Genomic DNA, 22,416 nt, shown 5'->3' with positions numbered 1-22,416 from the left:
CGAGTTTTATAGAAAATGCAAACACCCGATGACAAGGATTACGAAACAGGTGTTTTTTTAGGTTCCAATGAGATTCTGGGTAACATGTCAAAGGTCAGAGATGAGATTTTCCAATATGGCCCCCTGAGGACCAGATGATGTGGTGCAGTGACACCCTAGCACTTCTATGCACGGAAGCCAAGGAAAAGCAGGTTCAAGAGCTTTCCATGTGTGAGTGAGACAAAGGTGAGCTGGGGAGGACGTAAGAAGCAAGAAAGGGAGATTATTCTAAAAGGAACACAGATATCCACCTTATCAATAATACCAATAACAGTCTGAGAAAACTTGACCCTCGACTCACTGCCAAGTACAGACAGAAAAGCAATGGCCCATGTGAGAAGGTGCTTCTTCATGGCACACACCTTGATCTTGCAAAAAGGACACTGTAAACCATCTCTTCATCTTCAGAAAGTTTCAAATGGTGCAACTGAAATTTACGCTGGGGCAGCACCACCTGGACAATAAAGGAAAAAGCAGCTGAGATGAAGTTACACAAATTAACTGAATACTACAGGGTAAATTCCCAGAGTTGACACTGGAATCTCGTCAAGCCTGGACTGCTGTGACACAGAGCACAACGGGGCTGCTCTAACACACAGCACAGCAAGACTGCTGCGACACAGACGCAGGACAGCAACCCAGGGCCTTGCCTAGGAAAATGAGAGACTCCGAGCCCCTTGAAGCAAAGCAGATGTCTGCTCAACCCAAGAGAAGGACACGGCCACCATCCTTCCCTGGCCTCCCCAACGGAAACTTATAAATGAGATTACCAAGGGCTTTCCGGTGGAGTCCAGCTGGTCTTTTGTTCTCCGTAGCAAAAGGCTCTTGGTTAAAATACTTAACCGTTCACCTCCTTTCTTTGTATCATTGTCAACCTGGCTCTTCCACAGACTGAACTGGTCAAATGGAGAACAGCGGAGGAACCTTTTTCGGGGAAGGACAGAGAGCAGGAAAGGGGGAGTGTGGGAGGGCAGGGCAAAGGTTCAAAGAAAGATGTCAGATAAAAAACAAATCAGATTCTGCTACATGTCATCCCATCATTTTCAAAAGTGAGTTTCATAGCAAAGCTCTGCTAGACAGATGGAAAACCACATTATAAAACTGTGAACTTTCCCACTAACAATGTCTGTATCGTCACAACAGGACATGAAACCAATAGCTAGAATGTATTCCTGAAGCTTCAAAGGCTAGTAGAGAAATTCCACATTCTCTTATGGGCCGACTCTGATAAAAGCAAGTATGTTAAAATCAGCCCCCTTTTCTGTTTGCTTCAAAGAAATTGCAGTCCTGACCCAAGGTCATAGGCCTTAAAGCAGAAACAGCCCAAGTCATTCACTAGACTGAAGAAGGATGATTTTGTTTCCTTTTAATGTAATCTATCCTATATTTTTCCATATACAGTGGCTGAATGTAATCAAAGTCCTACATCAGCCAATCAATAGATTATTTTTCTCATAAATATTAATTATTCTGCCCTTTAAATGTCGACAGGCTTGCCATCTGCTACAGGAGATAGCCTGGCACACACCAGAGCTTTATCATGAGATGTGAAATCATTAGGAAGGGTTACTGACATGGTTCACATTTACACGATCCCAAAGAGTGTACTCACTTTAGCAGTGAATACATGTCCAGCAGGTTGTTCTGAATGGGGGTTCCAGTGACAGCCCAACGGGCATGAGCTTGCAGCTTACACACAGCTATGGAAGTCTGCACTCGGGGGTTCTTAATATTGTGAGCTTCATCCAGGATGATTCGTGCCCAGACTATGCGAAGCAAAGGCGTTGAGATTTCCTGGAAGAAACACCAGTGAAACCCAACGATAGTATGGAAAAATGTTTGTCTTCAAGATCAGGGGAGTAACAAACAAGAACCGAGGCCCCGCTCTTACCTTCAAGTTTGAAGGTACACTGAAATAAGCATGAAGTTTAAGGAACTTTCAGTGGGTACAAATAAACAAGGATTGAGGGCCCCAATCCTTGAGCTCAAGATGCTCAAGGATAAAATGTTTTCTAATCTGAGTTTTCGTTTGTTTTTTCAACCCACTTTTGAGCAGTGGCTATGGGTTGGGTCTATACTAGATACTGAGCCTGCAAATTCACTCAGTCAATAAAACATTTACTAAATTTTACTAAATTTACCAAAAAAGTCTACTTTCATATGTAAATCTACTTTTATATGTAAGATACTAAGCTAGAAAAATGAAAGTTCCTACCCTCAGAAAGCTGACAATCTGGCAGGAGAAAAGCAAGCATCACAGTAACTACAGCACAGCAAGTGCATAGTAAGGACGTGACAGCAGGGTCCAGTCTTGTTCACTGCGTTACCTGCAATACCTGAGCGAGCAGCTCGATGTTTGCTGAGTGAACAGTGCTGTGGCCTAAGCACAGGAGATGCATTTAACCAAACGGGGAGCAAAGCATCCATGTAGCGGGAGAGCAAAGGCACAGCAGCATGACAGAGCTCAGCAGAGCAGCGCAAACCTTGGCACGGCGGAACAGGAGGGGCCACGGGGGGCTGGGGTGTAGGTGACGAGGGACATGCCAGTAAGGCAAGGTCAAAAAAAGCCTAAAATACCATGTAGAAAAATTAAGGTTTTATCATGAAAGCAATGAGGAACCACTGAAGAATCTGCAAAAAATCAGAGTTGGTCGTAAGATGTCTCCATTCTAGAGATCTCCCCAAATACAGAATCTGTGCACATTCTTTCGTAAAAATATATGTGAAGGACGAGTTCCTGGAACAACACTGTATTTTCAGAGAACAAAAAAGCCGCATAATCACTTATGCAATGAAGCCTCTGCCCTAGACAACTGAGACTCCCCTGAGCGCAGAGCAAACATTCAGGGTTTCTCCCTGGTTATCATTTAGCCTCTGGCCCATCTGTGGCCTTATTATTTCAACCCCTTCTCCTGGAAGATGAAGCAAGGCAAGGAATGATGGCCTAATACCAAAATACTAGTTCTAAAATACCAGTCTTCACACTAAATATAAAACACATCCTAAGAGTATACCCCGGAGGCACTAAAATCATAATTCCAGCAAGTGAGGCCCTCCTATAATCATGTGATGACCACCACAATTGCAATGCAGTTACCACTAGTTCTAAAAAAACAACAGCTATATACTGTGCCAAACCGCGCCCTTTACCACTGAGGAGACTGTCTAGAATAAAAGCCGGGGGACAGAGAGCGCTTTGTTTCCACAGGTGGACCATCTAGGACGCTCCTGACCTCACAGGAGGGTACCTCTGCTCTCTCTGATGCTGAGACAAGACTTGAGTTAAAGGAGGCAGGACTCCACCTCTCCTTCCCAGCCAGCCCCCAGTCTCACCTCTTCACTGAGGTTTGTGCTTGGGGCCAGTCCCTCTTGCTTCTCTGTGGGGATCTCCCTGGCCAGAATGCTGTATGTGGTGATCACGATGTCATATGTAGAGAGGCTGTGTAGACATAACACAAAGCAATGGTAAACGATCCCTCTGTGACTGACGAGAGGCAGAGTTGATCTCTTTATAAAAATTCCTACAGCTGGAGGAACAGAAAGCAGAATTCACTCATCTATGTCCTTCATCAACACACGTGACTCTGGAGAGGTAAACGACTCACTTGGCTTCCTCCACTCTTACCTCTGATCCTTTTTACAGTCAACGCACTATAACTAGAACAGCCTCCCTCCTCCCATCCAGTGAGTCATAAAGGAAAACCAGCCGGGCTGTATTACCCTTGGTACCTGGCCAGTATGGAATGCACGGAGGCGCTGGGCACTAACGTCTAGTAACGATTAGACACAGACAATGCTGAAGTTCCCGGGGAGCAGGTCTCCCATAGCAGCCGCCTCCATCAAGAGCACTCTCCTCGTGCTGCAGTGGACTGGACAAGCCCACTGACCCAGCGGGATGTTTGGCTGTAGTCATGCTGTGAACTCGTAGTTTACCTTGCCTTCACTCTTTACACGTAAACATTCTTAATGAAAGGCACAAATCTTTTTCCAAAGAAGCTTAACACTGCCCCTGAGGACATCCATAAATGCCTTTGATAAGTATGATATGCCTAATTCAGAGAGGCAGCGACGACTATATGTGGTCTTAGCATCATGTGAAGTATAACTGAGGAGGATGCCAATCAGTCAGCTAGGACACTCTGAATACCAACCAGCTATGGTCAAAGTGCAAACCCAACGAGGTGCAACTTATTCCTGAACAGAAATCTAGAACAAAGGCAGGCCACTCACAGTACTCTCTGCTGGGGAAGCACGCAGGCCTGCCGCTGCTGCCCTGACACCCTCGGTCTGCTGAAGGGACTCTCAGTCACGAGAGCTGGTGTATATCATAAGTCACCAGTCTGGCACTTTACCCCTGAAAGCCTGCTGCCCTGTTCTTTAGGAGAGAAAATGTTCACTAACAGAGGTTGGGGAGAGAAGAGGAAATAACTCTGTTCTTTCTTAACTAGATCAGCAAGTGTTCAACCCAGTCCCTCGTATCACAGTGAGGAACAAAAAACCAAATCCTTTAAAGCCGAAAGACAAAGACCACAACATCTGGGGAAATACTTTCTTTCCTCCTCCTCAGGAATTCAGTTTAGTCTAATCCTAAACTCTTGAATCTAAAACTTCTTAGTTCATTCACATACGAAAAACAGTCATAAAAATATAATCAGCTTATATCAACTAACCATTAATACCGTATCAAGATGCTCCATAAGACTGCGCTAGTTCCAGCACTAACAGAGAAAGAACGTGAATTTGGAACCAGAAATTTCCAATCATGCAATACTTGGGACAGAGCCTCTTCTACCAGGGAACGCAGCTGCTGCCGGGCTGCCAGCTCTGGCCTCAGACCTGCTCCCGGGGCAGCATTCTCTGCAGACAGTGGCGAGGATACAGCAAAGGCACAGTTTCTCTCAAGAGTTTCTCCCAATACAGGTGAAGGTGTCTGGTGATGAGAGTACCTCTGGTCTCGACAGTATCATTAGTCCCGATTAAATGAAACCTTAGGGAAGCAGGCGCGGCCAATGTGGCCTCTCAAGCCAAGATCTGAGCACCGCCTAGTGACCGCAATATTTCTGCACTTACACTCTTGCACGCTGATCCCGGTCTGGCCCATGATAGAGACAGACTCTGAGTCTGCTGCGGCTCACACGTTTCTCCACCTCCTTTTTCCAATGATGGATCAGGGAAGCAGGACAGACGACAAGTGTTCCATGGGAAGTAAACTGAGTGGGGTCTCGAGAGGGAAAAAAACCAACATCTCATTACATTCATCATATAGCCTTTAACTTCTTAGAGGCATCACCTTTCTCTCGACTGACTTTATTCCTTCAATCAATACTTTTCACAACTGCGGCTCTTATTTCTACACATAGCTTACAGTAGAACAGGAAGTGAAAGAGATGGCCTTGGAACTCAAAGCACGTAATTACTTAATTTTCCCCTGTAAAGGTGTCAGACAGAGAGGGGCTAAAAGAAGAGGAAAGTGGGCAGTATACAAACTCAATCTAAAAAAAACCCAGCACACTTTTAGTGGCCAGAAGGTAGAAGCTGGATCATATCCTAACTCATCCTGGGCTTTATGGGGGAGTATTATTTTTTTCTGAAAATCATTAACTTGATTACATCTACATTAAAATATAAAACCCCCTAAGATGAGGAAACATGGCTTTAGAACCAGTTAGTGATGGAGTATTTGTCCCACTGCCCCTCATCCATGTGTGTGTGTGTGTGTGTGTGCATACATGTACATGCATGCACACACAAGCTGCTACTCCACAAAGGGACACAGGATCCAGCTTCAACAGTGGTCTTCAGAGGCCCTGAGAGTAGACGGCTGCCAATTTTTTAACTAACCAACTGAGAAATGTACTGTGTACGTGGCAACTTACATGTGGTGCTGTCGATAAATATGTAAGACTTAAAGTACTTATACAGTCATTGCATTTTTAAAACATATCGAGGTTGAAATAAGATAGAAATTGTCTAGAATCTGGAAACTTCTCGAATTTCAGAAACAGGGAAAACAGCTTCTGCTACAGTGGCTAAAATCTGAGTTTGTGACAGATCCTCCTTAAAAAAAGAATACATTAACTAATATGGATGTATCCTGTAGTTATATCCTAACATTAACAAAAGTAATCATTTTGTTTACACTAAGTCTTCTAGAGCCTTTGCCTTCTCTACAAAATTCTTCTAGTCACAAGTCAAGCTAAGTTTATATTAAAAGAGAAAAATGATCACTTAAATTAGCATATTTGGCATCAGAAATGATACCACAGGAAAGCAGTCTAACACCTGACTTCCAACAGATTAACTAAATATGACCAAAGGTGCACTTCTGTGGCTTAAAGGTCTCCGCCCTGCACTGGCTCAAGTGGTGTAAAAACAGCAGGCACGAAGGCCCTGGATACCGTCTTTGGAAAGCCAAGTCAAGGGCGCGCTGTTGTCCTTTTCTCTGTTTTCCACTCGGTCCTTCTGGGTCAGAATGAGCGCGATCATTGTCAGGGTTTTTCCTAACCCCATATCGTCCGCTGGAAAACAAAAATAAAAACAGGAGAGTTAACTGCTTAGGGCAAAGAATCAACTCAGCTTCAAGAAAAGAAATCTATCCTACTACCTACTTTACTGGTGCTTCCACATTTCTGGAGTACAGTTCACTCAAAACAGTCCTCCATTCCCTCAATTTATCCATCACAGAGGCACAGATTAACATTCCTTAAGAACTGTCACTGCGCCAGTCACTGAACCTATCTAATTTACTATTTATACCCTATAAAATGTTATCCTCGTTTCAACAGTTTAAATAACCATTCTGATATAAGCAGAAGTAAAATGTCACAGCACGAATTCCAGTTCAAATTCTGGCTCTGCTGCTGTGCAGAAAAAGAGGTAACAAAATCTTATTACTATTTTTACTTTGTAATACATTATAGCCATGAGTGGGACTACATGCTGTGTGTCCTCCTAGCATATCCTCAAATCTGGAAGTGGTCTTGGGGACCCCAACACAGCCACTTACTAGCCATAGTGGACATCTGTCATGTTTTCTAGAAGTTGAGCACCTTGGAAAATGTACTCTGATGAGCCCCCAAAGCAGAGCCTGAAACACTTGCTTCCCGGGCTCCCCTGCAGAAGGCATTGGCAACCTGACCTGGCTCCACAGACCACGTGTACTCACTTATGACCAAGATTCAGAGGTAAGCAACCTAAGAAAAGAGTCTTGCTAAGAAATCCTTTCTGCAGGAGGGGGTGGACACAGGAGGGTCAGATTTTGGGGTGGCAGTGCCCGATGGAACAAGGCAGCTGAGAGAGTTTCCACAAGACACTGGCTTATGACTTGGCTTTGGCCATTGCTCCTGGAAGTGTGGCCTCCCATCTGGCTCTGCACACCCCCGAGAGGCTCTGTGGGCCGCCACAGAATAAAGCGTCTCTGCTTAATACGCCAGGGTCAGCTTCTCCTGCTTGCAGCCAGGCCCCGACTGGTCCTACAGCTGAGGATCCTGAGCATCTTGCTCAGCCATTCTTAAGCCCCGTTTCCTCATCCGTAAAAGGAGGCAACAATCCCAGAGTTGCTGAGAGGGACAAATGAAACAATACAATATCACTGTCAGCTCTTCCCACCATACCAGACTTACCCAGAATTCCTCCTTGTGGCTTCTGACTTTCTCGCCACAGTAGCCAGGCTAATGCCTGCTTTTGGTGCAGTAGCAAAGGGACCTGACAAAAGTAATGATGAGAAGTTATGTACAAATTCCTCAGGAGAGGCTGTGCCGGATCCTGCCTACAGGGACGCCACATTCTACTTTTATTTTCTGTAAGTGATCCCCCCAATATTCTAGCTGCCTTTTTACCCTGAAGTCCTTGACTCCACCAAGTCACCTAGGGTATCCCAACGTCCTGGTGTGCCCATGAGAGAGTGATTTATGCCTTTGTCCAGCACGTCCACCAAGGGCCTCCTCTCTCACCCTCAAGTCAAAGTCCTGGTTTGTCTGCTTAATCAGCCAAAGCTGGTTTCTACTGCTTGCAACCAGCACCTCTGACTGGTCACCCTGCTTTCACCAGCCATTCTGTTGGCTTTTCCTTATTATCTCTCTTTTTTAAAATACACCTTTATTGATTTCAGAGAGAGGAAGGGAGAGGGAGAGAGAGAGAGAAACATCAGTGATGAGAGAGTCACTGATGAGCTGCCTCCTGCGCGCCCCCTACTGAGAATCGGGCCCGCAACCCGGGCCTGTGCCCTGACCCAGAATCGAACTACAATCTCCTGGATCCTAGGTCGATGCTCAACCGCTGAGCCACGCTGGGGAGGCTACACGGATTTTAAGTATAAGTGGATCCACGCAGTTCAAACCTTGCTGTTCAAGGTGAACTGTATAACTTTATGACTTCAAGAAAAAAAAAGTTTCTTTCTCACTGTTAAACAGAAAAGGAGAAAAGAATGCAAGGGAGGCCACGCACGCATTATCCGCAGGAAACCCCAGGGCGGCACTCTGCTGGGCGCCTCACGGCAGTCACCCGCTCCATGGACACCGGGACACTGTCACAGGACACTCCCTGGCTCACCTTCAACCCAGCTGGATCCTCTGCCACAGCTGCCTCACCGGGACATGACTCGAGGGATCGGTGCAGCGCATCAATGGCTTCACTTGTGATTTTCCACACGGCCTGAAGGCGATCTTGGTTCGCAGGGCCTGTGTGCAGAGAGGTGTTACCTAAAGCTGTTACAGGTATTGTGTCCTGGCTATAGCTGCAAAGAGGGCAATTCGTTATTTGCCAAATGATGGATTTGGACTAAAAATTTTCTAAATTTTTTAGTTGTAGCCGACATGTAAAATTAGACTAAAAATCCCTGCCTCCAGATTCTCCCAGCCCCACAGATTCCTCTACTCCATTCTGTTTGTTTCTGTTCTGATTTTTAAATCACATAATAAAGGATAACAGAAAGTAAAATGAGAGAGTAAGATAACCTATCATATTTCTGATAGGTTTTCTCCAGCTTTGAAGAGGTGGCAGAGGAAAAGATAACGCCATCAGTATTTTAGAAAGAAAAGATCCCTGGGACTGGGTGTAAGGAAGTCAGCAATAGAAAAGGCCAAGCAAGGTGAGGCTTCGGCAGACAGAGAGACTGCCTGGAGTGCACGGCACGAGCGGACTCCCCGCACTGGGAAATACTTCATGCTGGTAGCCCACTCACTCTAGAGAACTTCCAGTGAAGTCAGTTAACAAATGCAGGCCCCTCAGCCGATTGCAATTTAGGGATGAAGTATTCAAATAAGAGTTTTCTAGATCAATGATCATTAGCTGTTTAAGTGTTAACATACTACATGCTTTCTGACCTTAATAATCTAATATAACCTAGTTTCTTCTAGGTGACTCCGCCACCATTATGAGTAAGGACGATGCTGTCACACAGTAAGGTTCTCACGGAGGCCATGACTCCTGTGCTGCTTTAACAAGCATGTTTTCTGTCCCCTTCTAGACCACTGCTCTTCAACTTTCTCCCCTACTTCCTTTTCTCCCCATCTGCTTTCTTCTCTCCTTTCCCTTTCTTTATGCCTAGCAGTTCTCGTTGGGAGAAAACTGGTTTTAGCTTTGCTGGTCGCTGCCAGCCAGCCTGAGCTCCTGCGTCGTGATCAGCACTCCAACCGATCCTGTTACATGTCTGAGGCTCTCCTTGGGATCTTCATTCTGCAGTTACTTCTAAATTCATCGTGTTTTGGAAAGTTCAGGATGTAAACACTTAGCTACATAGGTTGTTACTGCTCTCGGCGGGTTTATTGGCTATCGGTTCTCGGTCACGTCATTCCTCTGCTCTGCCTTAACACACACACACAGAAAATACAAATGTACCTGCTGGTTTACCTACTTCATTATGCTGTGAGTTCAAGTTTTCACTCACATTTACTAGATGGCTCCTATGTGCCAGCCACTGGGCTGACTGATCTAGATCAATGAACAAGGCAGACACAGTGTCTGCCCTCACAAAGATCTAAACAACACTGTGCAAAGCTCAGCTGAGCATCGCAATCTTTCTTACATGGTCAGCTTACAACTCAGGAATGCCTTTTCCCTTACCGTGGGCACAAAGACTTCTACTAGGCAGAATTTTACCTCCTAGGTGTAGCTATTCACAACAGGACCAGGCCCTTGACCTTACCTCTGAAGCACTGACTAGACTGTCCAGCAGCTACCTGGCAGGCAGCCTTCAGTCCTAGAGAACCCAGATGCTGGTGAGCCTGACCCTGCAGGGGTTTGGGTGGCACCAAGTGGGGAGGAGTAGTGGTAGTTTCAGTGAAGTTACTCTGTTGTGGTACTTCAGTGTTATTCTTCTCATCAGCACCTGTTTAAAAAACAAGGGAATAACAGATTAAAGTTCAGAAAAGTAAAGGAATTATATGTGTGAGGTGAGGGCAAGAGAGAGTGGGATAACCACCACCGCAATGAGCTGGGGAAGGCTTCCTAGAGAATGTAGCATTTAAGCAGGTGCATAAAACAATGGGAAAGGGAGTTGAGTCCACAGGAAATAGCAGAAAGCTTCTATAAATTACAGGCGTGACTTAAAAGGAAGCTCAGAAGCAGATAACAGAATGGAAAGGTGAGTGGGTCAACCTTCTTTATCAAGACAACTTCTCGAATGTTTCTTGTAAAGCTCATGCAAACCCCAAGTTCTGGGGCACAGCCCATTTTACCTTGCTCTGGGGAGAGGGCGAGAGCACCGAGTGCTTCCTCCAACTCCTGAATCTGCTTCAACAACTTCTGACCTTTGTCTGGAAGAACCTGAATGTTCACTGATGCCAGTGTGCTCTGCAAAACAGGTCCAATAAAATGGATCGCTCCTCTTGAGTTGTTAGAAAGACAGCTTCAGATTAAAATACCTAAAATGCTAAAACTCTGAAATTATGGTATTTTAACTATATGTATGAAAACCAAAACTTTTTTTTAAACCCAAAAGTCTTACCAATCCTGAAAATATAAATATAGGAAAAGGCAGAAATAAACACCCACCTATAAAACTTTGCTCACATTAACATCTGTAACTCACAGGTGGAGGCCCTATCTGCCCACGGTCAGCGAAGCTCTGACCTTCAGGACAGAGCGCAGGCAGCGCTCACCTTCTTTTGTTTCAGTTGTGTTGTGAGGTACGCACGTTGGGCTGCTGGGTCTGAAGGTTCTACCTTCTTGGGAGCACCTGAGGCGGGAGACATTTTTCTTTGCCCAGTATGACCAGGGAATTGGAGGTTCTCCTTCTTCCGTGAGTCTGAAGTCCTGTCTGAGAGTGAGGGGTACCCAGGCTGAGAGGAAACAAAAATAACATCTTCCTCGCTGTCACTGCTGCTTGTGTCCGATTCTTGCCGAGCTCCCAGGGAAGGCCCTGCAGCCTGTGGCACAGACTGGGAGGCCGGTGCTTTCGGAGCAGGCACAGGCCGGGCCTCCGCCTGCGCCTGGCAATGCCCCTGGAGCCTCTTCTGGGTGGCCTGCGTGCTCGGGGCATCCTTCGCCTTTGTTTCTCTGGCCTCCCAGCTCTTGGGCTGCTCCTTGCTGAGGTGTCCTGCTCCTGGGGGCTTGTTCATTGGCTTCTGGCTGGGAGCAACTTGAGGCAAAGGCTTGGTTTCCTTTTCTCTCACAGGTTCTGATTCTTTTTGAACATGATGACTCTCACCAATCGGTTTCTCCTGATGAGATGCAGATGGTTTTCTCAGCTCATCACCATGGCACGGTTTGGATTTAATCTCAGACAGGTCTCTTTTGTGCGTCCCTTCAACCTTCTTTGCCTCACAGTGAAGCTCTGTCTTCTCCCCTAGTGGTTTCCCTTGACCTACAGCTTTTTTCTTTACCACCAGGCCATGTGAGACATCTTTCTCTGTCCGGCAGTTAGATTCAGGCTTCTGTTCCTTCTTTTGAATTAAGGGCGGGTCTCCCTTTTCACTTTGCTTCTTACCCACCATCTTTTCCTCGCCTTCACCTTTGATGACCTGTTTCCACAGAGATGGTTCTTGATTCTTGTCAAGGACCTTGAACGGGTTTCTCTGCTGAATGGCAGGGTAATGAGATGGCTCAGACACATGCCGAGACTTGCTGGTTACAGAGTGCTCTTTGGAATTAGGATCCTACAGGACACAGAACATAATTTTAACATCAGATATTAATGCAAACTTGATGTCTAGAATGACTTTTTTCCAAGAGGAAATTGAAATAGTAAAAGCAGTCCAACATTTCTGAACATGCCTGGGACCGAATCTGTCTCTAGAAAACACTATAAGCCAAACTCATGAAGTATTTGTTTCTTAACAGCACTTTCAATGCTTGGTCCCTCTTCTGTCCATGATCACTGCTTTCCAGGCCTCAAGGAAATGTAGTGAGGATATCAAAGTGCTTCTCTAATAGCCACAGCTACAACGTATACTTTTCATGAAAAACTGTTGGCTCAAGATGAACTTTTCCCCAAACCAAAATAAGGTCCTACGCTTGATTTGGCTTTAGGAAAGTTTCACTGCAGGAGTCTAGGGTCGTAAGTTTAAGCTATCCCTCCATCAAAACAAGTCTCATCACCTCCCTCAGTCAAGTTTCTCTAGGAAATATCAGTCTATAAAAAGATGCTGAAGTTAGTCAAGTAAATCTAAATTTTTCCTTAAATAGGATAATACTGACTACATATAACATCTCCGAAAATATTTAGGTAAGTGAAATAGGAGACACTTAATCTTGAATATAACTAAATAGTCCTTTGAATTAAAAGTCCCAACAAGAGCTACCTTCCTTAAAAAAAAAAGAACTGTCTTCAGAGACAGCATGATGAAGGCCAACCAGTTTATATTGTACTCCAAAGTCTTTCAGGTGATGCCACAGATTAAACAGTCTTAAAGGAGCAGCTCTGAAAACAGGTGAGTAACTCCTACCCGCCATGGTATACATCCACACCATTGCTTCTTCTCGGCCTTACTTCCAATGCATCGGAAGACCAATCTAATGAAGTATAAAACACAAATAACCAAGGCTGTGAAAATCCATTAAAACAATAGATAAACTGGTTTTTAATCCAAGAAAGCATTTTACAACTACTTGATATTGGTTTTGAAAGGTCACTTGAAACCAATTACTCTTATATATGTACCTTTAAAAATTCTCTGTTGCACAGGATATTGTACCAGGCTGAAAAGTGAAAGAATTGAGATGTCATGGTAACCAGAGGGTATGCACTGGTTTATTTTTACTCTGTAGAGAGTGACTGCAATGAAGACACTGAATAGCAGTGGCTGCTAAAATCAGAAAGAGATATCCAGACAGTATGTGTCTCTGATGAGAAGCCACAATACTACCTATAAAGTTAAAAACAAAACAAACAAACAAAAAAAACAAGCCAAACCAAACCAAAACAACTAAGTTGAATCTGGTCAAACCTCTAGATCCAACAGGCAGGCAATTCCATGTATGGTCTCTTTATTTTTAACTATGCCTCGACTTTTGTTCATAAAGCTAACTAAGTGCTGAATTAAATAGAACCAATCGATTTTTTTCCTTAATTAAAAGAACTCCCCAAAGACTTTTAATCAGTTAAATAAAAGCTTTAAAAATATATGTTTTGCCCTGGCCGGGTGGCTCAGTTTCTTGGAGCGTTGTCCATACGCAAAAATGTTGCGGGTTCAATTCCAGGTCAGGGCACATTCCTAGGCTGCAGGTTGGATCCCGGTGGGGGTGAGAACAGGGGCAACCGATTGATGTTTCTCACATCGATGCTTCTCTTTCTCTCTCCCTTCCTCTTTCTGTAAAATCAATAAAAACAAACAAACAAAAAACATATCCTCGGGTGAGGATTAAAAAATATATATTTTTTTATTTAATTGCTTAAACAGGTAATATATTCTATCAAAAACTATAAAATGGCAACGAAAAGCACCCCTTCACCATTCTCTATGTTTTAAATACTTTTTTTTTACAGTTTAGTACACAACTAACTACACATATGCTATACACAGTGCTAAAAACAGTTTTACCTACATTTTTATTAAAATCAATCTGGAGGGGCTTGTTTTTATTTAGATTAAAAGCTGGCTATGTTTATTAAATCGTAAATTAACAAAGAAAGCAGCAGAACTATATTCTCACAGAGAAAGCCAATATTGAATCCCCTATAAGAATGTAATTTCTGTCATTAACCTACATCATCATTATTGGGCTAGACAATCTGTACGCCAATTTTACCCAAAAAGTAACCACACAACGAATTTCCTAGAAGTGCAGAAGTTCAAGTGTTATTAAAAATAAAGTATTTTGAGCCCTAGCCAGTCTGGCTCAGTGGTTAGAGTGTCAGCCTGCAGACTGAAAGGTTCCAGGTTCGATTCTGGCCAAGGGCACCTACCTCAGTTGCAGGCTCGATCCCTGGCCCCGATCAAGGCGTGTGTGGGAGGCAACCGATAGATGTGTCTCTCTCACATCGATCTCGCCCCTTCCCCCTTTCACTCTCTCCAAAAAAGCAATGGAAAAAATATCCTCAGGTGAGGGTTGGTTTTTTTTTAAATATATCTTTATTGATTTCAGAGAGAGGAAAGGAGAGGGAGAGAGATAGAAACATCAATGATGAGAGAGTCATTGATCGGCTGCCCCCTGCACGCCCCTGACTGGGGATCAAGCCGACCGGGAATCGAACCCCGACTACCTGGATCCTAGGTCGACACTCAAAGGCTGAGCCATGCCTGGCCGGCTCGGGTGAGGATTTTAAATAAATAAATAAAATATTTTGAACATACCACTATAATTAGTTATTTAAAGAACTAAAACTTATATTGCTATTTATAGGCTAAAGAATATTTCCACCCATTTTGACCCCATATCCTCGAGAATAAAAAGGAAAGGGGCTGGGGGCAGGAAGAGAAAAAAAAGAGAACATGACTCAGGAGCTCAATGCCAAGGTCCCACATTTGTAGATAAGGTGTGCCACTTTTTTGAGGTAAGCCACTCATGTCAAGGCAAGAGCTCCCCTCTCCTGTTCTACAGACTGTCAGAGCTTCCCTCAAGCCCAGCAGCGGGCGAGGGCTGGAGGGCCAGTCAGATCCTGGCGAGGGGCACCACCTGGTGTTTACGTTGGAGAACTGCACACAAGCGCAGCTAAACTCCAAGTATGAAAGGGCATCTTAGCCTCAACTTGGTTCCCACCTACCCTCCACTACTCGGCTGCACCTGTCCCCTATTTAGGTTAAGCTTTAACCCTTTGCGGTCGTTTGTCTACTCTCAGCCACCACAGCAAGGAACTGTACGAATCTTAACTCCAAGTATCAGTTCATAATTTCTCTTGTTTATCCTTCATAATCTTGCATGTTATGTATCACTGCTATTTCAATGGAAATTAATTCCGACCAGTACAACACCCATGTCCAAATTTAATACGACCGCAAAGGGTTAAACATAAGAGTATTAATTCGGGGATATAAAGTGCCTAAGTTTGGGGAAAGGAAAGGCTGTATCGCTCGAGGTCATCTTCCAGAGTACAGGAGTTCTGGCTAAATGTGCTACTGTCTGCGAAGGAAGTCATCATCCACAGGATTATTAAGCAAAAGAGTAAAACAGGCAGTATTCAGGTAAGTAAAAACTGCACTTGAATGCTTCTATTTTGGGGGGGGTCAATTTAGAATATATAAATTTCAAACTGCATAGAATATCCTACAGACCGTCACATCTGGCCCCTGCCTTCCCGGCCAGCCTTATCTTCTGAAGTCTCTACTCAAACATATGCTAAACTATTAGAGAATCAAATGCTTATAATTCCCTGTTACTTCATGCCTCTGTACCCTAACACAGGATACTAATCAGTTAAATGGCCCCTTTCTTGCTCCTTGTGAATTATTACTTACCTTTCAATACTCATGACAAATACCATCTGTCATCTATATAGACTTTCCTGCCCTTCTTCTGAGTTCCCATAAAAAGGGCAACTAACATTTATTGAGTATTTAACATATATTAGACATTTTTACACATTACCTCATTCTACTGCCAGAATAAGAAAGTTGACAAGTCAGTGCATGTTAATGACTGTTGCTGGGCTGGTGTTATTGGCTACTTAATAGCTGAAGGGGAACAAAGGTGGAGCAGTTTAATCCTGAAATTTTGCTCAGCAGTGAGGGAGTGACAGCTCAGAAGATATTCAATACATATTAAAAAAATGGTTTGGGTTTTTCATAATGAGTATTAAATAACTGTCAATTCTATGAAAACATAGCTGGCTCTAACTCTTCCAGGCAAGAAAAATAAAAAAGCAAATATACTTAGATATTCCTTTTGGACACTTACCTATATTCTTTTGTGCTCTGTTGTGGAAGTAAGCCCTGAAGCTCCACCACAACACCCTCATGCAATAAACAATGAGAGACAGGAACACTAGAGGAACAAAGTTGAAATTTTGTTTTAGGAGGCAAAGAATAGAAGTTAACATCCTAAAATTAAACCCAAACTATGGGTTTTAAACTTAAGAGTCCATGTATGACCTCCACTGAGTTTACATTTTTCTCTATGTACACTCCCCTGGGGAAAGGGCCCACAGCTTTCATCTCTTCCACTCCCCCAAATAATGCATGACAGTTAAGTATTTTTTTTCTGAGGACTCAAAAATTTAAAACTATACCCCAGGAATGCCTGGAGTATCTAAGACTGGCTACACTTTCCGCTGGTTCTTCCACCATCCTTTTTCCTCTAATAACCTGTTTGCTGTCACTAAGCGTTGTTCATACCCCTACTGTAGCAACACCCCCCAATTTGTTCATGCCTTGCATAAACTTAACTCTTCCAACTTCTTATGAGACTTCGACATTTGAGAGTAAATAGGATTAAGGGAAATACTTTACTTTCCTATGACCTGCAGCACTCTTTATTTTGCTTATATTCTGGTTACCAGACATAACCCAAATAGATGAAGTTTATCAAATTACTGTCTTCAAGTCAAGTATTATTGTACTAGTTTGTACAGCAGTATGTTTGTATAAATGGCAGTCTGAGGGCATGTACCTTTTAATTTAAAACCGAGTCTCATGCTACCATTAGTGCTTAATTCCTACTAATATGAATATGCTTTCATGTTTCATGAACCCTGAGCTAGATAGAGAACCTAAGAAGCTCAGTATAGATATTAGAAATAGTAAACCCTAACATAGTATGCTGTTGATAGTTTATTTTTGGTTGGTCCCTTCTATCTCAAGATTTCACAGTTTTACTCAAAATCATTTTATATTTAATTAAACTGGATTCCAGGAATTTCTTTCAAATTAAAAAACTTACTAGAGGGCTAAGAGAGTATTTTCTCGGAAAAGTTAACATACATGTTGAAAAAATACTTTATTTTCTAGTTGATATCCACTATGTGCTTTACATGGTATGGAGAAAAGCTATTTTTCTTTACCAAGTTTAGTAGAGAGGCGGAAAAAATGTTTAATGATGTGATAGTTTTCAAGTTCACTAGAGTCTGTGGACAGCTGGCACTGCAAAACATGAACACTCTGAGGACAGTATCAACTTTTTTCACTTTAAAGGAGATGCTTAACATTTCTGAGTCTCAGCTTCCCATTTTGTAAAACAAGAGTGCTGAGTAACTTGTTTCTTTGGATTATTATTATTATCAGCGCCTAAATGAGGAGAATACTGTTTTTAGATAGGGCCAGAGAGGGTATTTTAACCTCAAACACTTAAAAACCAGATTGGCCTAAAACTAGTACAAAACAAGTATTTTCTACTCTGCCTGTAGGTTCTCATTTAAATGGGGCTGCAGGCCTAAGGTCCCTGACAACCTCAGTCCAAAACTCCCATCCTGGTGCAGAACAGAAACAGGAACTTGGAAACCTACAAGCCACAAAGTGACCACAAGCCCCTACCGAACCACAAACGACCAACGATAACCTGTACCTGACTCCAGGAACGGCAGAAAGAACAGGGACAGAACAAACAAGATTGATTCTTGCCCGGCTGGTGTGGCTCAGTAGTTGAGCATCCACCTATGACCCAGGAGATCCAGGTTCGATTCCTGGTGAGGGCACATGCCTGGGTTGCGGGCTCGATCCCCAGTCGGGGGCGTGCAGGAGGCAGCCCATCAATGACTCTCTCATCACTGATGTTTCTCTCTCTCTCTGTCCCTGTCCCTTCCACCCTCTGAAATCAATAAAGACATATTTTTAAAAATAAATAAAAGACTGATTCTTTACCCAACTCCCTACTCCCACTGTCTGAGCCCTATAAAAAACTGTCTACCTCCTCGAGGGTGGTGACTGCCCATTGAGTCTCATCCCACCTGCACCCAGATGGTTTTACAATAAATCTGTTTTTAACTCTCAACAAGCCCCTAGGTCTCTCCCTTGGCAAATCCCCCCAACAGCGGGGGGTGGTTGGGGGGGATGTCCAAGTTGTCTAGGCCTGATAAATGTCCAAGTTGTCTAGGCCTGATAAATAAATAGAAAACTAGGGCTGGAAAGGACCAGAAGGATCCAGGCGTAGCTCAGCCTCTATTATACAGCTCTCGGTGGCCCAGACAGGGCAAGTAACCAGCCTCGGGTCACACAGCAGCGGGGCGTCTCCCCAACGCCTCCTTGGGTCCTAGGATCACCAACTACTTGAAGGGCGCTGGCTCCGCAGAGCAGGCCCGCAGCGCCCCGCGCGGTCACGGGGAGCGGGGCCCAGCTCGGGACCTACTCGGTGGGCCGCACGAAGGTGCACGCGTCCGCCCCGCACACGTAGAAGCTCTTTCCTTTATTCGGACCCTCGCGGACGCCGGTCTTCAGAAAGCAGATGGTCCCTAAGGAGAGGCCGACAACAATTACGCCACGACAGGGGGACAGACCCCCCCCGCAGGGGACCCTAGGACCCCAGCCCCTCACCGTGCTCCGGACACCTAACCAATTCCATCGCGCTCCTTCCGGTTTCTCCCGGGAGGTCTCGCGGCACAACCTGCTTCCGCTTTTTTTCTGCCGTCCTCAGGAATCAATCATCACCCGCCTCCCGGAGTCTTAACTCCCACAATTCACCGCCGTGGCACGATCAGCCAATCATACGGGAGGTTCGCTCACCTCCAACCAATCATAGCCGCCCTAAGGCTAGGCGCGCGCCGAAATCAAATAAGACCAGGCTGAGCGGCTTGGGAGCCCGGGCATTTGGCTGGGGGGCGTGGCTGACGCTGGGGGCGTGGCTTATGAGTGGGCTGGGCTTTCCCTGGAAAGGCGGGGCTTCGCTTCGCAGGTCCTGGAAGGGCACCGGGTGCGACTGAGATCCGGGGGATCCCGGTCCCTGCTGAGGACCCGGAGGCGGCCCTAGAGGAAACTGGGGTTTGCCTACTGCCAAGGTGGGATGCAGGGGATGGGGGCGTCCTTTACATCTGCGCGGGGAACGGACAGGTCTGTCACCGAGCGAGCATCAGGGACCCCACAGCGGTCCTTTAGATTTGCATAGCGCTTCAGACCCCGCCCAGCGCCCACGCGGAGGACCTGCGGGGGGTGCTCGGGGGGCCGCTCGCTGCCCCCGTGTGCACCGAATGACCTCTAGATGCCCGCAGCGTGGGAGCCCCGGGATTACCTTCGGGGAAGCGGAACTTTACTTTTGTATTTTTGTTCGCCAAGGTTTTTTCTGCTAGTGTGTATGCTCTGGTAATATTAAAAATCGAGGGTGAAATTAAATGAAAGGGGACTGTATTTGAAATCATAATCCGATCTAGTAGTTAAACAGGGAGGAATAGAAATCAGACTTATTGCAAGAGAGGGGGCTTCGTGTTACAGCTATTGGGGACCCTACGGCCAGACATACGGTGCTACTGTCCTTAGTGGGGACAGTAGGACAGAAACCCTGTAATATCTAGGAAACCTGGGCTACATGATCAATGCAAATGTCATAGGGGCCTGGAAGAGGGAAGGCAAACCTGGAGTATCATTTATTAATTAAACAAGTACGTATTAAATAGCTTTTTGTGTGCCCAGTGTGGACTGGGTGCTTGCGAAATGTAGAATTCATTTACTCACACACACACACAGTTTATAATAACTATTCTAAGCACAAGGAGCTTAATATCTGGTAGGGACTGAACACTTCAATAACAACATAAAATAGTACTTAAATGTGATGATAAGTGGAATTAGCAGGAAACTCTGTAAGTCTAGATAAAGATGTGCCTAGAACCAAAGTGGAGTTAGTTTATATATAACTACCCCTCTGAAACACCCGCAGATGATTTTAGAAATAAGACAGGAGCAAAAACAAATAAGTAAATAGAGGCATTTTCATTATGCCCAGATTATAATTCTTGCACTGAGATTTTTAGGTACATACTTAACAGATGCTGTATTGGGAGAAGCAGGCCATGAATACTGGGTTTGCAGGAAGAGGGGCATGGTAATTTGATTATTGAAACAAGACAAAATCAGGGCCTCTTTAAATATCCCTTTAGGAAGAAGCTCTTCCTCTGCAAGTTTTCCAGCCGGTATCTCAGGTCCAACCCCATGAAAGTGCTCACAGCCAGATCACAGGAAGGGGGACTATTTCTGCCATAAATATGTGATATACTAGATCAAAATGTTTAGGCTCTAAATGGGGGCATCTGCAATAGTGTCAATAAAAATCAAGGGGGGGAAATGGTTAGGTTCTGGACAGTTTATCCCACCTAGTCATATGCATCAGGGTGAAAAAACAAGTTTGTCACTGGGTGAAGTGTGGCCATAATAGCGCCATAAACTATAATGAATGATACAATATACGCTTTTCAAAATATACACATACATTAGGGTATGTGTATTAACTTTGATTATTTATTCACATTTTTAACTTATATCCTTAAATAGCCTGCAGGCCTGTGCAGAGACCATTGAGGAATGTGCTTTATGGACCTCTATTTTGAGTCAAATTGAGAGTGTGAGTTGTTTTTTCTTTAGAGCATGATTTATTCAAAATGAATGCCTAGGCGAGGTCCTAGAGCTAGATGGTTTAAATGCACAGGTTAATGAGCCAATAAATTCTTTCCATATGGGGCTGGTGAAATGCAAAGTATGTGATGGGTTTGCTCTAAAACTGGATTGTGGTAATGGCTGCACAGCTATATAAATTTACTAAGACTCAGAACTGAACACTTAAAATAGGTGAATTCGGTGGTATCTAAATTATCCCTCAATAAAAGCTGTACAAAACAAAGAAACAAAAGATACAATGTTTAAGCCATGTCAAAACGTCCCCCTGGAAAATAAGAGCTAAGATTAATTAAGCTATTTTGACACCCTAGGAAAATAAAATGGTGATGAAATAAAATAGTAGAAACTGTTCCATTTCAGACACTGTAGCTCCTTAAGCAGACTGGTCCTCCAACCTGTGAAATGAAATCCAGAGTCATTCAAACACTCATTTTAATTCTTGGGAAAATGAAAGAAACGTATTTTCTCTGGTCAGCATTGTGGTGGCTGGCACATGTCAGGCATCTAGAAGATATTAGTGGTAAGAGGCTCAGCTAGAGCAGTTTCCCCTTGACATCCCTGTCATTACCTGTATTGTTTAAAAATAATCAGCAATGCCAAGTTTCGAGTTATTTGTAAAATTCCAACTTCTATGCAACCTTTATCTTTACTCCTTATTTTAAAAAAATGTGTTTTCCAAGTAATAGGTAAACCTAAGTGTGTTTAGTTTTCTGGATTTTGCTCATTGCTTTGGGATGGGGTGGGGAAGGGTAACTAATTTTAAATAGTAAAGAATTTTTTCCTGTGAGAAACATCGTTAATATAGGGAAACATCATTATAGGCTAACTTTTTCCGAGGTGTATTCTAAGTGCTTTTGCATGCACCCTCAGTTCTCACAGCTACCCTGGAAGTGGGTATTCTCTTATTTCCATTTTAAAGCACAAGATTCCAAAATTTAGAGTCCTTTGGAGCTTGCCCCAAGGCCCTGCTTCTAACAACTACCTTATAGAGCCTCTCCTTGGATTTTGGAATCAGATTAATCTTTTCCTGGCTCAAATCACAAAGCTGACACCAGCAGATGAAGACAGGAAGCCATTTCTCGAGATTCCCCATCCAGCTCTTGCTACTGTAGTATGTTTACAAAGCATAAGTTATTCAGTGATTCTCTCAGATATTTCACCTGCCCCTGGCCAAGCATTCAGATACGGGTAGTATCCAGACCTGGCCTAACAAATCCAAGAAAAAAAAAACACCACAAAAAACAAAGTCCTGCCATTTTATAAGTGATCACTGGGCGGCAGCGTATTAACATAAAAACCCTACCGAGGGCCGTCCTCTCGGGCGGTTTCATTCGTTTTGCTTAACACTGTGCTATAGTAATTCAATTTCATTTCATCCTGTGCCTTTCAAAAAAAAAACCCGACCATTTTAAACTTGTCCTTTAACGAAGGCACAGTTGAGATGATACTATACTAAGAACAAATCTGG

The 22,416-nt window shown here is 44.1% G+C and overlaps 1 protein-coding gene across 1 annotated transcript in view; it reads right to left on the bottom strand.

Moving 5' to 3' along the window:
• Positions 1-18,971, bottom strand: part of TTF2 (transcription termination factor 2) — a 28,265-nt gene extending 9,294 nt beyond the window's left edge. Inside the window, exons 1-15 of the mRNA XM_087827952.1 lie at positions 18,879-18,971; positions 18,694-18,796; positions 16,312-16,398; positions 12,924-12,990; positions 11,139-12,134; positions 10,716-10,830; positions 10,184-10,366; positions 8,590-8,717; positions 7,662-7,743; positions 6,438-6,557; positions 5,110-5,260; positions 3,373-3,478; positions 1,652-1,833; positions 810-963; positions 402-493 (exon numbers count right to left, since the gene is read on the bottom strand). Of these exons, the coding sequence (XP_087684078.1) occupies positions 402-493; positions 810-963; positions 1,652-1,833; positions 3,373-3,478; positions 5,110-5,260; positions 6,438-6,557; positions 7,662-7,743; positions 8,590-8,717; positions 10,184-10,366; positions 10,716-10,830; positions 11,139-12,134; positions 12,924-12,990; positions 16,312-16,398; positions 18,694-18,796; positions 18,879-18,906 (2,594 nt within the window). The 5' untranslated portion in view covers positions 18,907-18,971. The remainder of the gene's footprint in view (positions 1-401; positions 494-809; positions 964-1,651; positions 1,834-3,372; positions 3,479-5,109; positions 5,261-6,437; positions 6,558-7,661; positions 7,744-8,589; positions 8,718-10,183; positions 10,367-10,715; positions 10,831-11,138; positions 12,135-12,923; positions 12,991-16,311; positions 16,399-18,693; positions 18,797-18,878) is intronic.
• Positions 18,972-22,416: the final 3,445 nt, after the last annotated feature.

Source organism: Miniopterus natalensis, chromosome 19 (genome assembly GCF_054644295.1).
Source record: "Miniopterus natalensis isolate mMinNat1 chromosome 19, mMinNat1.hap1, whole genome shotgun sequence".
Classification (NCBI taxonomy): domain Eukaryota; kingdom Metazoa; phylum Chordata; class Mammalia; order Chiroptera; family Miniopteridae; genus Miniopterus; species Miniopterus natalensis.
Note: the sequence above shows the minus strand (reverse complement) of the source record. Positions and strands in the feature narration are given on the sequence as shown.